General features: G+C 33.4%; 1 protein-coding gene across 1 annotated transcript in view; it reads left to right on the forward strand.

Annotated features, from left to right (window-relative positions):
- Magu (SPARC related modular calcium binding-like protein magu) overlaps window positions 1-3740 on the forward strand; it is a 249434-nt gene extending 245694 nt beyond the window's left edge. Inside the window, exon 9 of the mRNA XM_072893687.1 lies at window positions 3546-3740. Coding sequence (XP_072749788.1) covers window positions 3546-3631 — 86 coding nt within the window. The 3' untranslated portion in view covers window positions 3632-3740. The remainder of the gene's footprint in view (window positions 1-3545) is intronic.
- The last annotated feature ends 15723 nt before the right edge of the window (window positions 3741-19463 follow it).

Here is a 19463-nt window from a genome sequence, read left to right on the forward strand (position 1 = left end):
TTTTTGACGTAGAATACAAAATATCTCGTAAAATATTCATTTTTTTATTATCTTATTCTTATACTTTTATGCACAGAATAATGAGACAAATCAATTGGCATAATTAAAACACATAATTATGTTAAAGTAAAAATCTGAATTTGCAACTAGTAGTTACACATTTATAACTCGAAAAGTACGCAATGAAAAAACATTTGATTATAGCGTTTTGGAAAGCTCTCGAGGTCAGCTACAAGAATATGTAATAAAAAATGGGGGTGCCATTTAAAAAATTTGAGGTGACCTTCACGTGACCTTCAAATAATTATCCAAAGTCAAACCAATGGCACCATTTTATAGCCCCTTCGAAACCATGCAACACATGTTTGAACCATTTTTCGTTATTTTGCTTAGTTTACGAGAAAATTGACCGTATTGTTTAAAATGGGCCACCCTGTATATATATATATATATATATATATATATATATATATATATATAATATCGTTCCCTGGGTGTTTTTAATTAATAGTTTAATGATTATTGCGCAAATCGCAAAATAGTAGAGGACTTTTATGTTCAGTTTGATTTGCTCTATCTGCCCTAGAGAAGTGGGGCAGTAATTACCGAACACTGTACAAATTCAGATTTTTTCTTAAAGATAACTATTTGTTTTCTTTATACTAATTGATTCGTCTCATTATTCTGTGCATAAAAGTATTAGGGTAAGACAATCGAAAATAAATATTTTACTAGATATTTTGTATTTTATACGTTATGTGTTATGCAAGAGTGTATGCTCGGACCTATATGTATACTCATGATTATCTTACATAAATGTAACGCCTCCTATAATAGCAGTGTAACCGATCAAAGTTAGTCAAAAATAATCGAAATAATGGTTTATGCAAAAAGGGCGCTAAAATACATACGTACTAGATAGCCAATCAACTTATCGCTTTTGCATAGAAGCAAAAAATTGATTGGCTATTGGAAATCGCATAATTTTTTGTCACGCGACTGTGTTCTATCTATATGAATCATAAAGTTATATCGAAAAAAGCTATTACGCGTGAATAGTAGTATAAATAGTCGTACATCATTAAATAATAGTATAAAATAGCGTACGACACCCCTTTCTGTAATTTGTAAGGAAAAATATGAAATTGTCGTAGAAGTACGACTATAGTCATACGTCTGGCAACACTGCCGCCATGCGTTTGCCTTGATTGGCGAGATGGAGGGGAATTGTTAGGGGGACCCTGCCCGAATCCCCCTAGGAGGGTTAGGTCGTACTAAACGTGCGCCGGGCACTCCTTCTTTCTTGTCGCCGGGGTTTAAGCATAGACTTACTAGAATAGACTGCTCATGAAGGTAGTGGGGGTATCCATCACTGAGAAAAGGACAGTTGTCGTTAATATGAGTTTCTATCTCTTTCTAACGCAGAGTAGTGGGAGAAGTATAGCGACCAATAACAGGTGTCAGAGCGTGTTGTCATAGTATGCGTGTTATTGATGTGAGTGCGTTCCATGCAGCGCGCATGCTTTTTCTAGTGGACGTTAGTCACGCCCACTAGAAAGAGACCTCATATTAACGACAGTTATCCTTTTCTCAGTGATGGATACCCCCACTACCGTTTTTTCACCTCATAAGCAGTCTATTCTAGTAAGTCTATGGGTTTAAGGTGATGGTTGCGAGAGGCCAGAGAAGAAGAGCCTGATTATGGCTCCTCTGGCCCCTCCCTCGGCGACACTTAGGGACGAAGGGTCGACATTATATGACTGTCGACCTCGTGTTCACGGCCCCCAGTAAACCCTTTGGTCCTTCCCACGTGTGCCCCCACCGGCGCCCCATCTCGTAGAGATGGAGGGGCTTCGCCTCTCCACCGCCCACACATTTGATGTGTCACATTTAAATAAATAAATCCGTGTACTTTAAAGTATAAAAAAACATAAAGAACCAATTTTTTTTGTTGTTACACACAATTGTTTTCTGGGTCAAAATAAAAAAAGGAAAAATCGATAATTTTTACGTTATTTTCATTCATTTGTAGCATGTTTACATGTTTGTTAAAACAATTGACAATGATACCATTTGATAGAGCAAAATTTCAGCTTTAAGAATCTTTTTTGCTCATTGCGATGCGATGACTTTTGACAGAGTTATGAGTGATCAAAGTCAAAGTACTCATTTTTTATTTAATCGATGATAACTCAGTAAAAAAAATTGTAGACAAATTTTTAAAAAACGATTTTGTAGAGAAAACTTTAAGCTTTCACATAGAAAGTTTAAAATTTTCGCAGATTTTTTTTAAACACTTGACAGGCTGACAAAGTGTCAAAAAAAAATTTTGCATTTTGTCCAGCTCGTAGTATTCTATATGTAAAAATTGCCAAACTCACAGAAACATAAAAATAATGGTCAGCTTTCAAAAGTAGAGATTTCAAGCTTTAAAACTTTTTTTTATATTTAAATTTCGTTTATTTTTAAGGAAGTTACAGCTGGTTGAATTTTGACTATTTTTTAAGAAAATTTAAATGTTCTTCTAATTGTTGTGAGAAGTTTAGGTACATATTTATTTATATAAATCTATATACATACAGGATGAGCCATTTTAATCGATCCAGTTGAATATCTCGACAACCAAGTCCGGGAGAGAAAAATGTTTCAGGCAAAAGTTGTTTGGTTTCGAGGTGGCCATAAAAGGGTACCATTGGTTTGACCTTGAAGAGTTATTTGAAGATCACATAAAAATCATGTTCAATTTTTTAAATGGGACACCCTATGTATTATTGCATATTCTTGTAGCTTATTTTGAGAGCTTTCCAAAACACTATGATCAAATGTTTTTTCGTGAAGTACTTTTCGAGTTATAAGGCTTCAATGTTGCAATATTTTGACATAAAATACAGGATATCTCGTAAAATATTCATTTTTCGATTATCTTATCTTAATACTTTTATGCACAGAATAACAAGACAAATCAATTGGCATAATTAAAATATATAATTATGTTAAAGTAAAAATGTGTAACTACTAGTTGCAAATTCAGATTTTTTCTTAAAGATAACTATGTGTTTTCTTTACATCAATTAATTCGTCTCATTATTCTGTGCATAAAAGTATTAGAGTAAGATAATCGAAAAATGAATATTTTACGAGATATCTTATATTTTACATCAAAATATTGCAACTTTGAAGCCTTATAATTTGAAAAATATTCAATGAATAAGCATTTGAGTATAGTGTTTTGGAAAGCTCTCGAGATCAGCTAAAAGAATATGTAACAAAAAATGGGGAATGATTTAAAAATTTAAGGTGACCTTCACGTGACCTTTAAATGACTCTTCAAAGTCAGAACAATGGTACCATCCTATGGCCCCCTCGAAACCAAACAACTTTTGCTTGAAACATTTTTCTCTTCCAAACTTGATTTTCGAGATATTCGACTGGATCGATTAAAATGGCCCACCCTATATATATTTATTATATTTATTATAGTTATCATATATATTTTTATTCGGTAATAATATTCTAAATTTGAATGTTATATGTGAATGTTTCAGTCGATGATCCTGAAAGAACATCAACGATTCAACCGAGAAGATTAGGTCCTAACCCACTAGATCAGTTTCTCAGTGATGACGATTAGCAATATGATGTGATAATAAATTGTAATTTCATAAGTTTGTAATTTCATACAGAGATGATCATCATTTTTGCTATTGAAATATAAATAATTTGCTGAAATTCTTAAGTTTTTATTTTTTTATGTTGCCATCTTTTATCTAATTTTTTTCCTATTACTTTAGTCATTTTTGAAAGCTGGAATATTTTCAAAAATCTTTGAAAAGAGTATAAAACAAACCTCGATCAGACATACTTTCTTATCCACACAACAAATGGGTTGGGTTAGGTTATTTTTTTTGGAAGTGGAGCCTTTCGCAGGGGGGCGGAACTCACTGTATCCACGCATACACTTTTCACGCATAGAAAGTCTATGCGCGGGCATAGTGGATTCCGCCCCCCTGCGGGGGGCTCCACTTCCAAAAAAAATAACCTAACCCAACCCATTTGTTGTATGGGTAGAAAAGTGTATGCGCGGATACAGTGGGACTATATTATATATGGTATTATAATTAATATTGTATGAGGTTTAGAGTCTTTATCGTTGTTTTTCCCGAAAACTATCACTCGTATAATAAAAATGAATAGGGTATAAAATGTGTATTTTGCAGAGACCTACAACTTTTATTTGAAACATTTTTTTAAATTTTCAGTATTTGATAAAATAATTGCAAAAAACGTCAATTTAAAAAAATTTTTATAACTTTTTAGTAAACAACGAGCGACGGCTAAAACCTTTTAAGCGTTACTCAGGACAGTGACCTTGACAACATATGTCAAAGTCATTGACTTTTGAAAGGGGTGATCTTATATAAATATTTACCTTCCTATATGTACATTTCACTTTTACGCCTAATTGACTTACCGAGATCTGTTTTATACTTTTTTCAAAGATTTTTATACTGCGACCGATACCGTATTTATTATTTATATTTATTCTTTTACGCTGAAGAAGACTCAAACAATGAGCTCGAAACGTTCGTTTTTATAATTTTATACTGACTTATAACATATTTTTGGATTTCATAAATTGTAATAAACTAATTATTTCACTACATCAAATATTTTTATTACATTCTAAAACTAAACTAGTTACAGATCATCATTATAATACTTTATACGATATATACTTTGCTCGCTACTGCCATCATTGATATTATTTTATTTCTACTGAGAACTTTGATACTATATATTTATTTTATTGTTATGTTAAAGAAATTTATTTTAACATATATATATATATACAGTTTTTTATCTTGAGACATTTAAATATCTGAAGAAATACGTATCGTACGAAAAAATGTTTGAGACAAAAGTTATATGGTTTCGAGGGCCATAAGATGGTGCCATTAGTTTGACCTTGAATAATCGTTTGAAGGTCATATAAAGGTCACCTTGAATTTTTTAAATGGGACACCCTAAATATTTTTGTATATTCTTGTAGCTTACCTCGAGAGCTTTCCAAAACACTATGATAAAATATTTTTTCACTAATAACTTTTCGAGTTATAAGACTTAAAAGTTTCAGCATTTTGACATAAAATACAAAATATCTTTTAAAATATTTGTTTTTCGATAATCTTACCTTAATACTTTTATGCATAGAATAATGAGACAAATCAATTGGTATAAGGAAACTGCATCGTTATCTTTAAAAAAAGTATGTAGTTGCATGTTGCAAATTGCATACTTTTTTTTAAAGATAACGATGCAGTTTCCTTACACCAATTGATTTGTCTCATTATTCTATGCATAAAAGTATTAGGGTAAGATTATCGAAAAACAAATATTTTAAAAGATATTTTGTATTTTATGTCAAAATGCTGAAACTTTTAAGTCTTATAACTCGAAAAGTTATTAGTGAAAAAAATACTTTATCATAGTGTTTTGGAAAGCTCTCGAGGTAAGCTACAAGAATATACAAAAATATTTAGGGTGTCCCATTTAAAAAATTCAAGGCGACCTTTATATGACCTTCAAACGATTATTCAAGGTCAAACTAATGGTACCATCTTATGGCCCTTGAAACCATATAACTTTTGTCTCAAACATTTTTTCGATACGTATTTCAGATATTTAAATGTCTCAAGATAAAAAACTCACCCTGTACATATATATATTGTACTAATAATCAATAATTTACGATACTCTTTCCTTATATTTTTATACTCTCATTATATTTTATTTGAACTTGTCATTCTTAAAATAAGATTTTTTAGAATCGCAATAAATATTAAAATTAATAATAAATATTAAATTTATAATAAATCTTTTACATTTTTTACGTTTTATGCTACAGCAATGATTTCTAATTAATTTTATTTATATTTTACTGATAATTCCAAATAATTCTCTATTTTTATTATATTTTAAAATAATTTTCTAAAATTGTAAGTTGTTTATAGTTTACATTTTACTAAAGCTATGCTATATTTTTAATTAATTTTATTTGTATTATAAAGGTAATTTAAGATAATTCTATTTACATATACTTAAATTTTCTAATACATATATACAGTTCAATGCACGTCAGTTTTTAAAGCCTTGACCCGGGCACGCCAAGTTTTTGTTCGTGACTTTAGTTTTAATTCTTTGAGTACTGGATCTATCTAGTGAAATAAATAATAATTGAAAAATGAATGGATGCGTAGCAATTTTTCAATTTCGAGACTAGTAAGTACTCGAAGTGTGTAATATATTATATATACACACGCATATATATAACGTTCCCATATTAATACAAATAATTTTCTAACATATTCTGTTTCAAACTACGATAAATTTTACATCAAATGATACTTTGTGAAAATTGATATACTTTTAACACTTGGCGTATTGTCTACAGTGATCTCATTTATTTTTGAGCCGTATAATTGACTTTAACTTGACGTATTTTTTTTTTCTTTTGTAAAGATTTTTTATGAAGATTTCTGATCTTGGAAAATAAAAAAATATACAGTAATTGAGTATATTTTGCAGTTACTAAAAAGAAATAGAAATATTTTAAAAAAATAGGAATATTTTAAACAAAATATATATATAAAGCAGATTATACTTTTTCTGCGAAAAATATATATGCATTTTTCGCATTTCGAGGCCAACTACATTTTTCTACTTTTAAGTCACTTATTAATTTTTAATAAAAAGTTTTTATATAAAAAAGACATGAACTTCTGCTTTTGTCGGGGAGCGCCCGCTCTTCTTCCTCTTCGCCAATCTATAATAGTAAAAAATTTCATTAGGCTTGTTATTAAATTAACTTTAGAACTTGATTTTTAATATTTGAATATTTTTTTCACAGTTAATACAAAATAACAGTATAAACATGAAGAAGAAAGCACAAAGGGTTATATACATGTCAACTGTATAAATATAAACATTTCATATTTATTATATAAAATATTTACATATAAATCTTTACATAATAATACAATAAAATTTGTTTTATATTTGTGCAGTTAACATGTATATAATAATAACTTTTGTGCTTTGTATTTTTATGCATGCTTATTTTGTATTAACTGTGAAAAAAATATTCAAATATTAAAAATCAAGTTCTAAAGTTAATTTAATAACAAGCCTAATAAAATTTTTTATTATTACAGATCGGCGAAGAGGAAAAAGAGCGGGCGCCCGCCGACAAGAGCAGAAGTTCATGTCTTTTTTATGTAAACTTTCGAATTCAAATTATTATTGGGGGCCGAGAAGATATAAAAGATATTAAGTTAAATGTAAAATTAAATAAGAAATAAATCATATTTAAAAAATATTATTTAATAAATATTTTATTTATTTAGTATATATATTATATTATATATATTATTATATATGTATGTATTTATATTATTTATATTTATTTTATATTATATTTATTTATTAAATTTATTATTATTTATTATTTATTTATTATTTTTATTTATTTATTTATTTATTTATTTATCTTCTTTACTTTATATATTTTATAAATTATAATATTATTATTATAATTATAATATTTTATATATTTATTTATTTTATATTTTATACTTATCTTATTATATTTTATTATATCTTAATATATTTATTATATTTATTATAAATTGTCACACGAACTGTCAAAACTGTCTAAATGTAAAAACATGATAAATTGACAGTTGCAGACGACACGAATGAAGCAAGTCGCATAACGCACTTCACAACGAGATTTATATTTTATTTATTATTTATTTATTTAGTTATTTATAGTTGATTTATATTTATTATGCTTTTATCAATAATGATATATAATTTAGCTCTTAAAATACATATATTTGCACACTCACAACCAATCAAACGAATGATCATATATAACTGTTACAAATGCACTTTTATGGACAAACTCACTCTAGATGTGTGCGTACGTGTGATCTGAATCTTAAAATTCTTTATGATAAAAATGTACTTTTCGGGTATGAGATTTCGAATTCTCAAGATTGACTGTATCAATAATTTTCAAATTGGTCGCAATCGAAAGCTTGAGTTGACATTATATAAGAAAAATGCTGTTAGATTTTTTAATACGACTATAGTTTCTGAGAAATCTTAATCGAAACTTACATTACATAAAAATTCCGGATAAGCTATACGGCAGCGGCGCGACGATGTCCATGAAGTTGTATCTTTATTTTATGAATTTTTTTTAAACTTGACGTCGCGCCGCTACCGCGGACGCTTAATATAATAATATTCTAATAGATTAGAATCTATTAGAGTATTTCATATTTTTCATATTACAGCTTCAGTTGCAGACCATGGTTTCAAAGCTGCTTTTATTTCTATTAGTTCAAATAAAATATTTTTTTATATTTTTAATGTCTTTTTCTTAAGTTTTCTTTAGTTTTACTTTTTTTTACTTCTTGTAATTCTAACGTGTTACATGATATTTTTTGCATTGAGTTTCCTATAATTTAAAATGAATATTTTATTAGAAAATTATATAAAATGTTTTAGTAAGACAGATACATATATAGAAAAATAGATAGATATATTAATATATGTAAGATTATTTTTATTACATAAATTACCTTGTGTTGTATTATTTATTTTTGTTGTATTAATTTTTCTATATTGTATGGTGATATATTTTTAGAGTCCCTTTCATTTCTGTTGTCTTCTTCAATTATGTTATCTTGCATATCTTGTTCTATTGTTTCAGTATTTTTTTGTATTATATCTTCTACGATAGGATTTTCTTCTGTGTAGATTCCATCTTCTAAAATGTTTTCTACACGGCTTCGGTGTTAACAATTCTAAAACTTCTTCTTCAAAAGTTGGAAAACCTATTTTAGGAAGCGGATCATTACCAATTCTTTTGTACATAACTGGGTCTCTTTGCTTCGTTTTTTAAGAATATAACTCTTCATATCTTTCCATGTCTATACAAGTATATTAACAAAACGTCTGTAAAAGTATATTAACAAATTTACTTTTTATAATTAATAATAAATAAATTTGTTATTTAATGCTATAAAACCAAATAATAAAAATAATATTATATAACTTTTGCCCATTCTTTACCACTTTTTGAGGACCTTCAAGAATTGAGTTAATGCCTTGTGCAATTTCGTCCCACAATTTAGCCTAAAAATGTTTTTAATAATATTTATTTCTTAAATAATTATTTATTTTTTAACAGTTTATATGATACACATATTAATAGTTTATGTTATGGTTACAAACGGGGTCGATAAAGGGTAACTAGAGCAAGAAAAGGAAGGAGAGGGTTTTTTATGAGATGAATTGATAATATTGAAGGAGTCATTAATATAAGAAACATTTTTTTTAATTGATGTCAAAGAGAAATCTCTCTCATTAGTAAAGGTTACCGTTTTTGTGGGAAACCGAGTTATCCGTTTCCAATTCGTAATACATGCCTACATCTAAAGGAGAAAAAACAGGAGGAAAAGAGTTAGTAATAGAGTTTAAATTTTTGACTGCATTAGAGATTTCAGAAATATAGTTTACAGATGAAATATAGTTTAAAGATATTTGTCATGTAATATTTTCTATATCATTCCTACTCTCGGTATATTACCAAGTTATTTAACAAATTGTTTTTTTTGTAGAGAATAGATGATGTTCCAACAGAAGGTGTTGTACTAAAAGAAATTTTTAATATTCCTAAAATATACTAACAGATTTGTTAAATGAGGTAATAATATAAAATAATGTAATATAATATTCTTTTTCTAAATTGTTACAATAGGGTTTATAATACACACGCACGCACGCACGCACGCACACACACATGCATAAGCAAGTTCTCTTAATATGTTTTAACTTATTGTCAAATGTATGTTTAAGGATACGGATTAAAAAAAACTATGGAAGTTTCTGTTCAGACATCAACTAAATATTTAAAAAATTGTGAAGATATATTACGTAAACGTAATATATTACGTAATAAAGTGCAATTGTTACAAAAAAATTGAAACAAAGAGAAACACACATTGTTAAAATGCAACAATCTTCTAAGGAGAAAAGTAAGTCTAATAAGGCAAACCTGTATAAGGTAATGCAAAAATATTTAAATGAATTTTCGTTAGAGTTATTTTGCAATGAGCTTGAGAATTCTATAAAACATGCTAATTACGCAAGTTATTCTTCTATAATTAGAAATTTTGCTCTTACTGTTTACTTTTATTCATCTAAAACATATAATTTTTTACGCACTAAATTACATTTGCCACATGCACCTTGAAAAAATCTTTGGCAAATACATAACTGTGGTATAGGATTTTTTTCCAAATTTTTGAATTTTTAAAACAAAATAAAGAACTTAAATATTTGCATGACGTAGCTTTAATATTTGATAGTACGGCTATAAAATCACAAGAAAGAGAACTCTATCAACGCATAAAATATTTAATCAACAAACCTCATTCTGTTACTAACACTACACATAAAAGTTCTTCTTCTTACTTTACTGTTCCGTATTTACCAAATATTACGGAACAATTTAGAAGTATTTTCAAAAATACGGTTAAACTATTCTTTTGTAGCATGAATAAATTAGACAGATTTATTAAAGTGCAAAAAAGTATTATTTCGAACAATTGTAAAACTAACGTGGTTTATAAAATTAATTGTTCTGATTGTGATGCCTCGTACGTCGGACAAACATCAAGAATGTTGAAAACTAGAATAGCCGAACATAAATCGCAGATCAACAGAAATGGTCGCAACTTTTCTGTCATTACTAATCATAGACTATCTCAGAACCACGATTTTTATTGGAACGATGTTGAGGTGTTAGAGGAGGTCCCATTTTATGATAAGAGATTGATATCTGAAATGTTTTTTATTAAGAGATAGAAGAACGGTTTAAATCTTCAAACACGGATAATTTACTGTCATTATACAACGACTTAATAAATAAACTCCCAAAGATTTAAGGTCATTGATCTGTATATGTATATATATTCTGATTACCTTTAGGAATTTTGACAGTAACAGTTTGACAATTAAAACAGCGCTATCGCTTACCATCTAATTTACTTATTCGCAGCCGAACATAATGACTTTGTAAGTAGATACTTAATTAATTGTACAGTTTGGTGACTCGACGTATTGGTAATTTTAAAATTAATTAACCATGCCATTATAGGATTCAACCGGCATTGCAGTCAAGTCACGAATCTACTAAAAATACCATTATTAATTCCTCGTGGCCCACAAACCATTGAGGACTATACATTTCGGCAACAATAATTCTTAGCGTTTATTACCGATTCAGTAGTGTTATAGTGGGGAGTCTAAGCCATGGGGCTCCGAGGGGGGTGCGGGGGCGGGGGTATCTGGGAGGCGCGAGGGGTCTGGTGTTACGGAAAGGGGGGGGGGTGAAAGGTCCTACATACGTTCGAAAGTAGATGTTTATCTTTGTGGTTGATTTTATAGCCGGGGGCATTTTAGAAGTCATAAAACTGTTTTTTTTTCTAATTTTATGATCATTTTATGGTCATTATATCATTAGGGTTTTAAGCGCCGACATTCGGCAGCTTTGCACCCTCGCGGAAAATCTCCCATAAAACTGGAGCGAAACATCTTCCATAATTTTTAAGGAAAGAACTGCAACTGCAAGGTGTTTATCTTTGTGGTTGATTTATAGCCGGGGGACATTTTAGAAGGCATAAAACTGTTTTTTTTTTCTAATTTTTATGATCATTTTATGACCATTAGAATATTATGGAAAAAGAGATTTTAAGCGCCGGCGTTCGGCAGCTTTGCACCTTCGCGGAAAATCTCCCATAAAACTGGAGCGAAACATCTTCCATAATTTTTAAGGAAAGAACCACAACTACAAGGTGTTTATCTTTGTGGTTGATTTATAGCCGGGGGCATTTTAGAAGCCATAAAAGTTGTGGGAAAACAATAGAAATTTTTGGCCGACGCTGCGACGAACATGTCGGAACGTTTTTATAGATGCAAAAGCGTTGACGTTCGGTAGGATGTGTTAAGACAGCATTAGGCGAAATATAAGAAGAATGAGAGCTCCGTCAAACCATAGTACGATTTGAAAGGGCATAGAGGAAGCTGTGGAAAAAAAAATTTGAGTGGTTACTGTCAGGTATTAGAATTGTTAGTGTCACAATAGTGAATAAATTGGAAATATTAATTTCGAAGCGATAATAAACGAGTCGTTAGACGAAGAGCATGCGTTGTCGGACGATAGTAATTATATTAGTGATTGCAGTGATACCGATTTTGACGACAACGTAATAAAAAATGAACAACTCCGTGCGCAAAATCAACGTAAGATTTGCGCCATACACTTTTATTATTCAACGGTGGTGCTTTAGCTCTCTGTGCTTCGTGTATGGACACCTTTCGAGATGACATCGGAGTAATGTACGAAATACGGAGACATAAAGTTACATCGCCCGATGAGGTGGATATGCGATGGTGCAGCAGTTGTCAAATTTTATTACATATAATAATGTCGCATAATATGTGTTATGTTTGCACACAAAAATAGAGAGAAAAAAATGGAAAACGTGCAGCAGAAAGAACGCGACTTGGAGCGTTCCCACCAAGTCACCACATTGGGTGAATATTTTGGATGGCTGCAGTATTGCGAGGAGTTTATCGAAGAACTTGAAGAACGCAGCCGTGTCAAGCGTCCGCGACTCTCAATCGGAAATAGACAATCTTTGGTGACAAGAATTGCGCGACTCGAGGGTGCAAAAACTCGATTGCAGAGACAGTTTATACCCAGTGGTGGTGATTATAGTAGTGAAAATAACTCGGAGAGACTCATATGGCGAGAGATTGATACGGCGTTTGAGAGCCGCATCTTGACTGGTGCGGTTATAAATTATAATCACATCAAACCTCGTCAATTTTTGGAAGATGCGAGTGACATTGTGCTCGAGCACGTGCGAGACGTTATGCAAAAACATAACAGTGTGAAAGTGAATACAGTGTTTAACAACGAATTTGTGGCGGGCGATAAGCATGCCAATAAATCAATCAATACGAGAAACTGTGAACTCTTACATACATCCGATTTACGTGAGTGGTATGAGCAGCGAGTCGTCGAGCCAATCCTTGCATCGCTCGAAGAATTTCAGGAACGCGATAGCGGATGGGCATTATCGCGTATACTAAATTTGACTGTAAATATAAATAAATATAATCCTACGCGCGCCGGATGTTACGTGCAATTATCGCGAAAGATAATAATAAAACGAGCAGTGGTTAACGTGCAATCTAAAGACAATGCATGTTTTGCGTGGGCGGTAGTGGCTGCTCTGTATCCAGCTGAAAGATGCACATACCGATAATCATCGTACCCGCATTATACAACAGTACTAAATCTCCAAGATATTGAGTTTCCAGTCACTCTTAATCAAATTAAAAAATTTGAAATTTATAATGACATTTCAATCAACGTGTACAGTTTTGAAAACGAAAACATTGTTCCTATTCACCTTACGGAGCAAAAGAGAGACAAGCACGTCAACTTGCTCTACGTGCAAGATGCGCAAGATATCGGACATTTTGCATGGATCAAGAATCTATCTAGACTTGTTAGTATGCAACTCAGCGAACACAAGACTAAAAAATATATCTGCGATCGGTATGTATATTTAATAAAACTGTCTAAAAATATTTAAAACAAGGATATAAAAATTTTAACTTTTATTTTACAGATGCATGCACTATTTTCACTCGGTCGAGAAATTGCAATCACATACAGTAGACTGTGGAAAGACGACTGCGCTATCCGGTTATCGAGCAATAAGGATAAGTGGCTCGCATTCACCAACTACAACAGGAAGGAGCGACTACCTTTCGTCGTGTATGCCGACCTGGAGTGCGTTTTGGTGAAAAAAGAAGAAAATTTTTATCAACATCACCAAGTATTTAGTATGGCTTATTATGTACATTGCTCGTACGATAATTCGTTATCCGCGTATCATTCTCGTCGCGAAGCCAATTGCGTTGCATGGTTCACCGACGAACTTAAAAATTTGGCGCAACGTGTAGCAAATATTTTAACAACCAATGTCCCCATGGTAAATTTAACGCAAAATGAATGGAAAGAATTTCGAAGTGCGACTCAGTGTCATATATGTGAGAAACCATTCGTAGAAGATGATACGCGCGTACGCGATCATTGTCATTTGACCAGGCGGTATAGAGGTCCCGCGCATTCAAATTGCAATCTAAATTACAAAGAATCTTTTTGCATTTCAATAGTATTTCACAATTTATCTGGTTATGATTCTCACTTTATAATCGAGGAAATAGCCACAGCGTTCGAAGGGGGAATCGATTTACTTCCGATAACAAAAGAAAAATATATTTCATTTACAAAACATGTTAAAGGTACAAAAGACAAACCGGGAAATCACATTAAATTACGTTTCATAAATTCATATAAATTTCTCACAACAAGTCTCGACAAATTGGCGCCTTTTCTGAGCAAGGCTAAACTCAAAATTTTACAATCGGAATTTAAAAATTTATCCCCCGAAGATTTCAATTTATTAACAAGAAAAGGTGTCTTCCCGTACGAATACATTGACTGCGTAGATAAATTACAAGATGCGTGTTTACCATTGCGAGAATCATTTTACAGTTTCTTGACAGGTAACACAGCATCTGAGAGCGATTACGCGCACGCTGAGACTGTGTGGAAGCGATTCTCCATTCGAACGCTAGGCGAATATAGCGATCTGTATTTAAAAATCGATGTTTTGTTATTAGCAGACATTTTTGAAAATTTCCGAGAGAGTTGTATCAAGAGTTATGGGCTCGACCCCGCGTATTACTATACTCTTCCCGGTTACACGTGGGACGCCATGTTAAAGTATATGAAAATTATATTTGAATTACTCACAGACATTGACATGTTATAAATAAGGTTATGTTTATCGAACGAGGTATACGCGGTGGTCTGAGTCAATGTTCCAACAGGTACGCGCGTGCTAATAACAAGTACATGCAGTTGTATGACTCATCGAAACCATCAACGTACTTGATGTATTTCGATGTTAATAATTTATACGGATGGGCAATGTGTCAACCATTGCCCTACGCCGATTTTCAGTGGGTCGATAATGTTTCCAATTTTGATGTATCATCGATCGCGCTCGATTCGTCTACAGGCTATATCCTCGAAGTCGATCTCGAGTATCCGCAGCATCTTCACGATTCGCACACTGACCTACCGTTTTGTCCGACACGCGACAAACCACCCGGCAAGCGCGAGGGCAAGCTTCTTGCAACCTTATACGATAAGAAGCGTTACGTGATACACTACCGCAACCTGCAGCAATGTTCACGTCACGGTCTTCGTGTTACAAAAATTCATCATATATTACATTTCACTCAATCTCCGTGGCTCCGTACTTATATAGAACTCAACACAAAATTTAGAACACTGGCAAAAAATGATTTTGAAAAAAATTTGTACAAACTAATGAATAATGCAGTGTTTGGCAAACCGATGGAAAATGTGCGCAATCGCATAGATGTTAAACTTTTAACAAAATGGGACGGAAGGTATGGCGCAGAGACATTGATTGCAAAACCAAATTTTTATAGCAGAAGCATTTTTTCGGAAAATCTATCGCTGTAGAATTACGTAAACTCGAGGTGAAATTCTACAAACCAATTTACGCAGGTATGTGTATTCTCGATATATCCAAGACATGTTTGTACGAATTTCATCATGATTATATGGTACCAATGTATTGGAAGAGATGCAAAGTCATGTACACTGATACGGATAGTCCTATTTATCACATTGAGTGCGACGATGTGTATGAGAATATGAAACGCGACATCAGCAGATTTGATACAAGCGACTATGCGATAGACAATGCGTACGGTATTACTGCTCGTGAATAAAAAGGTACTGGGTCTAATGAAGGATGAAAACAACGGTACCATAATGACCGAATTTGCCGGGCTTAGAGCAAAAATGTATGCGTTGCGCGTGGATGGTAAGAAAGATACGAAAAAGGTAAAAGGTGTCAAGAGTTGTTGCGAGAACAATAACGTTTGACGATTACACGTGGTGTTTGAACGAAGAGATTGAAATAACGCGTAGTCAATCGTGTATAAGATCAAAATTGCACGAGGTATACACCATTCGCGAAACAAAAATTGTTCTAAGTCCGTACGATAACAAGCGGTATATCGTACCTACAACTACTGATACGTTACCATGGGGACATTATAAGATATCTTTATAAAATATAATGTGTGTGATTTTTTTCTTGTATGTATATTTCATATTTTATATATTGTAATGACTATTGGAAAGGATGTATTAATAAAGATTTTGTATATTTCAAATATTTCATATATTTTTATATTGAATACATTGTATTTCTTATAAAATTAAATTACATGATCCTTATGTACCCAAGAATTATGCGAATTATCAAATCCCAGCCCTTTTCACGTAAACCTCGTTACCCCTCCTGCGCAGTACTTTCTCCACGAGATACACATCTGGATAATTCGCGCGATGCAACTCGTGCTCGTAAAACGCTCCAGCGATAGATTTTTTGCGATAATCCTCGAGTAGATATGTTACGGGATTAATATGTTGCACTTTAACAATTTTAAACACCTCGGTTGTCCAATTTGGTGTGTAACTCTTTTCGAAAAGTTTTTTGTATTTGCTAACGCGTACCAGGTCACCTACTTTAAACTTTGCAGGAACAGCAATTTTTATACTGTTGTATACCGTATTTAAAAGTCTATCAGCGATCGTGGGAGTAACATCGATAGGTCTCATATTGATAGTGCGATGTTTTCGCGCGTTATATTCTGCAACGAGTCGGGATAGCGCGTGTGTGATCGATCCACTTGTAAGTTCCGTTCAGCGTAAACATCTTCCACATGTCGTTCTTCAGCGTGCAATTGAATCGCTCGACGACAGACGCCTTCAATACCGAATATGTGGAATAGTGATTAATGTTATGTTTCCGTGTAAGCCGTTGCACATCGGTATTGTAAAATTCCTCCCCGTTATCAGTTTGCATGTTTTTCGGGCATCTCTTGCTATCTTGAATTATTTTGGCGATTGCATCAGCCGTCTCGCTTCCACCTTTACTCTTGAGTGGTACAGCCCATGCATACTTGCTCAACACATCGATGACGGTGAGTGTGTAGTGGTAACCTTTGTTGAAACGAGAATAACGGACGCATCTCGACGATGACTTGCCACAGATCATCGTATCCCCGCACTATGACGTGTCTTCGGGGAAAATTTTTTCTCGCCGTCGCATGCAGTTCGTTCACCAACTGTCGTCTCTCCAAACTATGTTGATTCTTTGCTTTGTCAGTTTTTCTCGATGACCGTTTGTTGTTCGCTTTCTTTTCACTCATTTTCGTTTATCGTCCTTTAATAGCCGTTCTTGACCTGTTCTGATCTGTTCTGACCTGTTCTGACCTGTTCTTGACCTGTTCTTGACCTGACGGCACGTCGTCTATGATAATAGAGTCATCTTTGTTGATGTTGAATCGTTTGTTGCCGAATCGCATTTCATTCTTTCTGTCAAAATAGACTCCATACACATGATCAATCTCGTGATTTTTGTCGCCACTGAGCAAAGCGCCTATGTACTTTTGCCCAAGTGGTCCAAAGTACTCCCGCAACGTTTCTTGACCTTCCGGCGTTTGTAACTTGTTTCGAACAAATGATGATTCGAGCATGTTGCCCGAGGTTTCAAAAACATCTTCGTTTACGCTTGTTGGTGCGGCTAACGGTGTAGAGACTATCGACGGTTCATACAGTAAAACGTCCGATCGATTCCTTTTTCTCAGTGTCGCATCTTCCTTCTCATCCTTCTTGTATCGCTTGATGGATAAGATTTTAATCTTTGCGCTACTCTTCGACTTATTTTTCACCGCGAACGAATTGTCGACAATCTTTTGCAGCGGCTCGATAATAGGTTTAAAATGGGTCTTGACCGCAATATCGTCATCGATGTTACCGATTTTCAAAGCGCGATGTTTCTTGCGGATCGATTCGCTCGTTTTCGCAATCTCCTTTGCCATCTTTTCACGCTCGCGAATATTATCGCTCCTAGCCATATCGATAGAGAGTGTTGAACGCTCGCATTTCACCCCTCACGACAGAATGTAGGCAACGACTAATCGTTTTGTGGTATCGCAAACACGTTAAATCCGTTTCTGTATCGCCCGTTTGTAAACAAGCTATCCTTGTCTATCACGAGAAATCCATACTTTTGCTGCCAACAAGTACGATATAACTCACTGAAATCCTCGTATGACATGTCGGTATTTACGTGATCGTTGTACACGTGTTTCAAGTTGGTGCCATCCTGTTTAAACAAGATTAGCAGGTTCGCGTTGTCGCGTAAAAGATGTTTCAGTATTCTCGCGTATGTTTGGCAGAGATAGAAGCAGTCGAGTGGCGTCCCATTGAAAAATATTCTCTTATCGTATTTTGTTTGTCGCCACGTTATCGAAAACGAAAATCGAGTTTGGACGTGCTTCGTTCAGTGGAATGACGTCACTGTTATTAGAGAATGTAAAATAGCCGATTTCATCGATCGACGTTAACAAATTCTCCAGATATCGATATTTTGGCTATGCAGTGACTTTGAATACACGTACACATTTTCAAAGCGGACGCCGTGCGAGCTTTCTATCAAACTAATCAATACGTTAGTTTTACCGCAATTCGAGGGGCCGCAAACGATTGCGCGTATAGTATTCGACAGCATCGTACCGTGTCTACGCATCTCCGCGTTGTCCCCCATCGAGCGTAATCTGGCGTCGTAATTTGTCACGCGTATCGCGAAAGGTTGTCGCACGAATTTCATTTTCCCACTTCCGATTCGGATCGCACGCCTGTCTATTTATAGCTGCGTGGAACTACAAAGTGCTCAGTAACGAAAAAATGTTTGTCCTGCTATCAAGTCCTTACGATATTCTCGATTTGAGTGCCGAACAGCTACAGTTTGTATCTAAAACAGTTTTATTGCGAATGTGTAGCAATCACGTCCACTCCGTGTGGGACAAACTTCCGGAATGCATAAAGGCGGATTCGAAAGTTTAGACCTATCGTCGCTGTTTCGAACATTACAATCAACCGTGGCAACAAACGCACATTGACGGTCCAGCGCCAATGATAAAAGATTGTCGTGAATGTCAATGCAAATAAGTAAAGGTCTATTAAATCGTGTGATAAACTTGTCGTGAATGTCACCGCAAATAGGTAGAGGTCTATTAAATCGTGCGATAAACGCGCTTCCTATCGAATTGCATATTCCTGGATACCAGTTTTGCGGTCCGGGCACGCGGCTAGAAAAACGATTGGCTAAAGGTGATTGAAGTATCAACCCATTGAA

This window comes from Anoplolepis gracilipes, chromosome 6 (assembly GCF_047496725.1).
Source record: "Anoplolepis gracilipes chromosome 6, ASM4749672v1, whole genome shotgun sequence".
Lineage (NCBI taxonomy): Eukaryota > Metazoa > Arthropoda > Insecta > Hymenoptera > Formicidae > Anoplolepis > Anoplolepis gracilipes.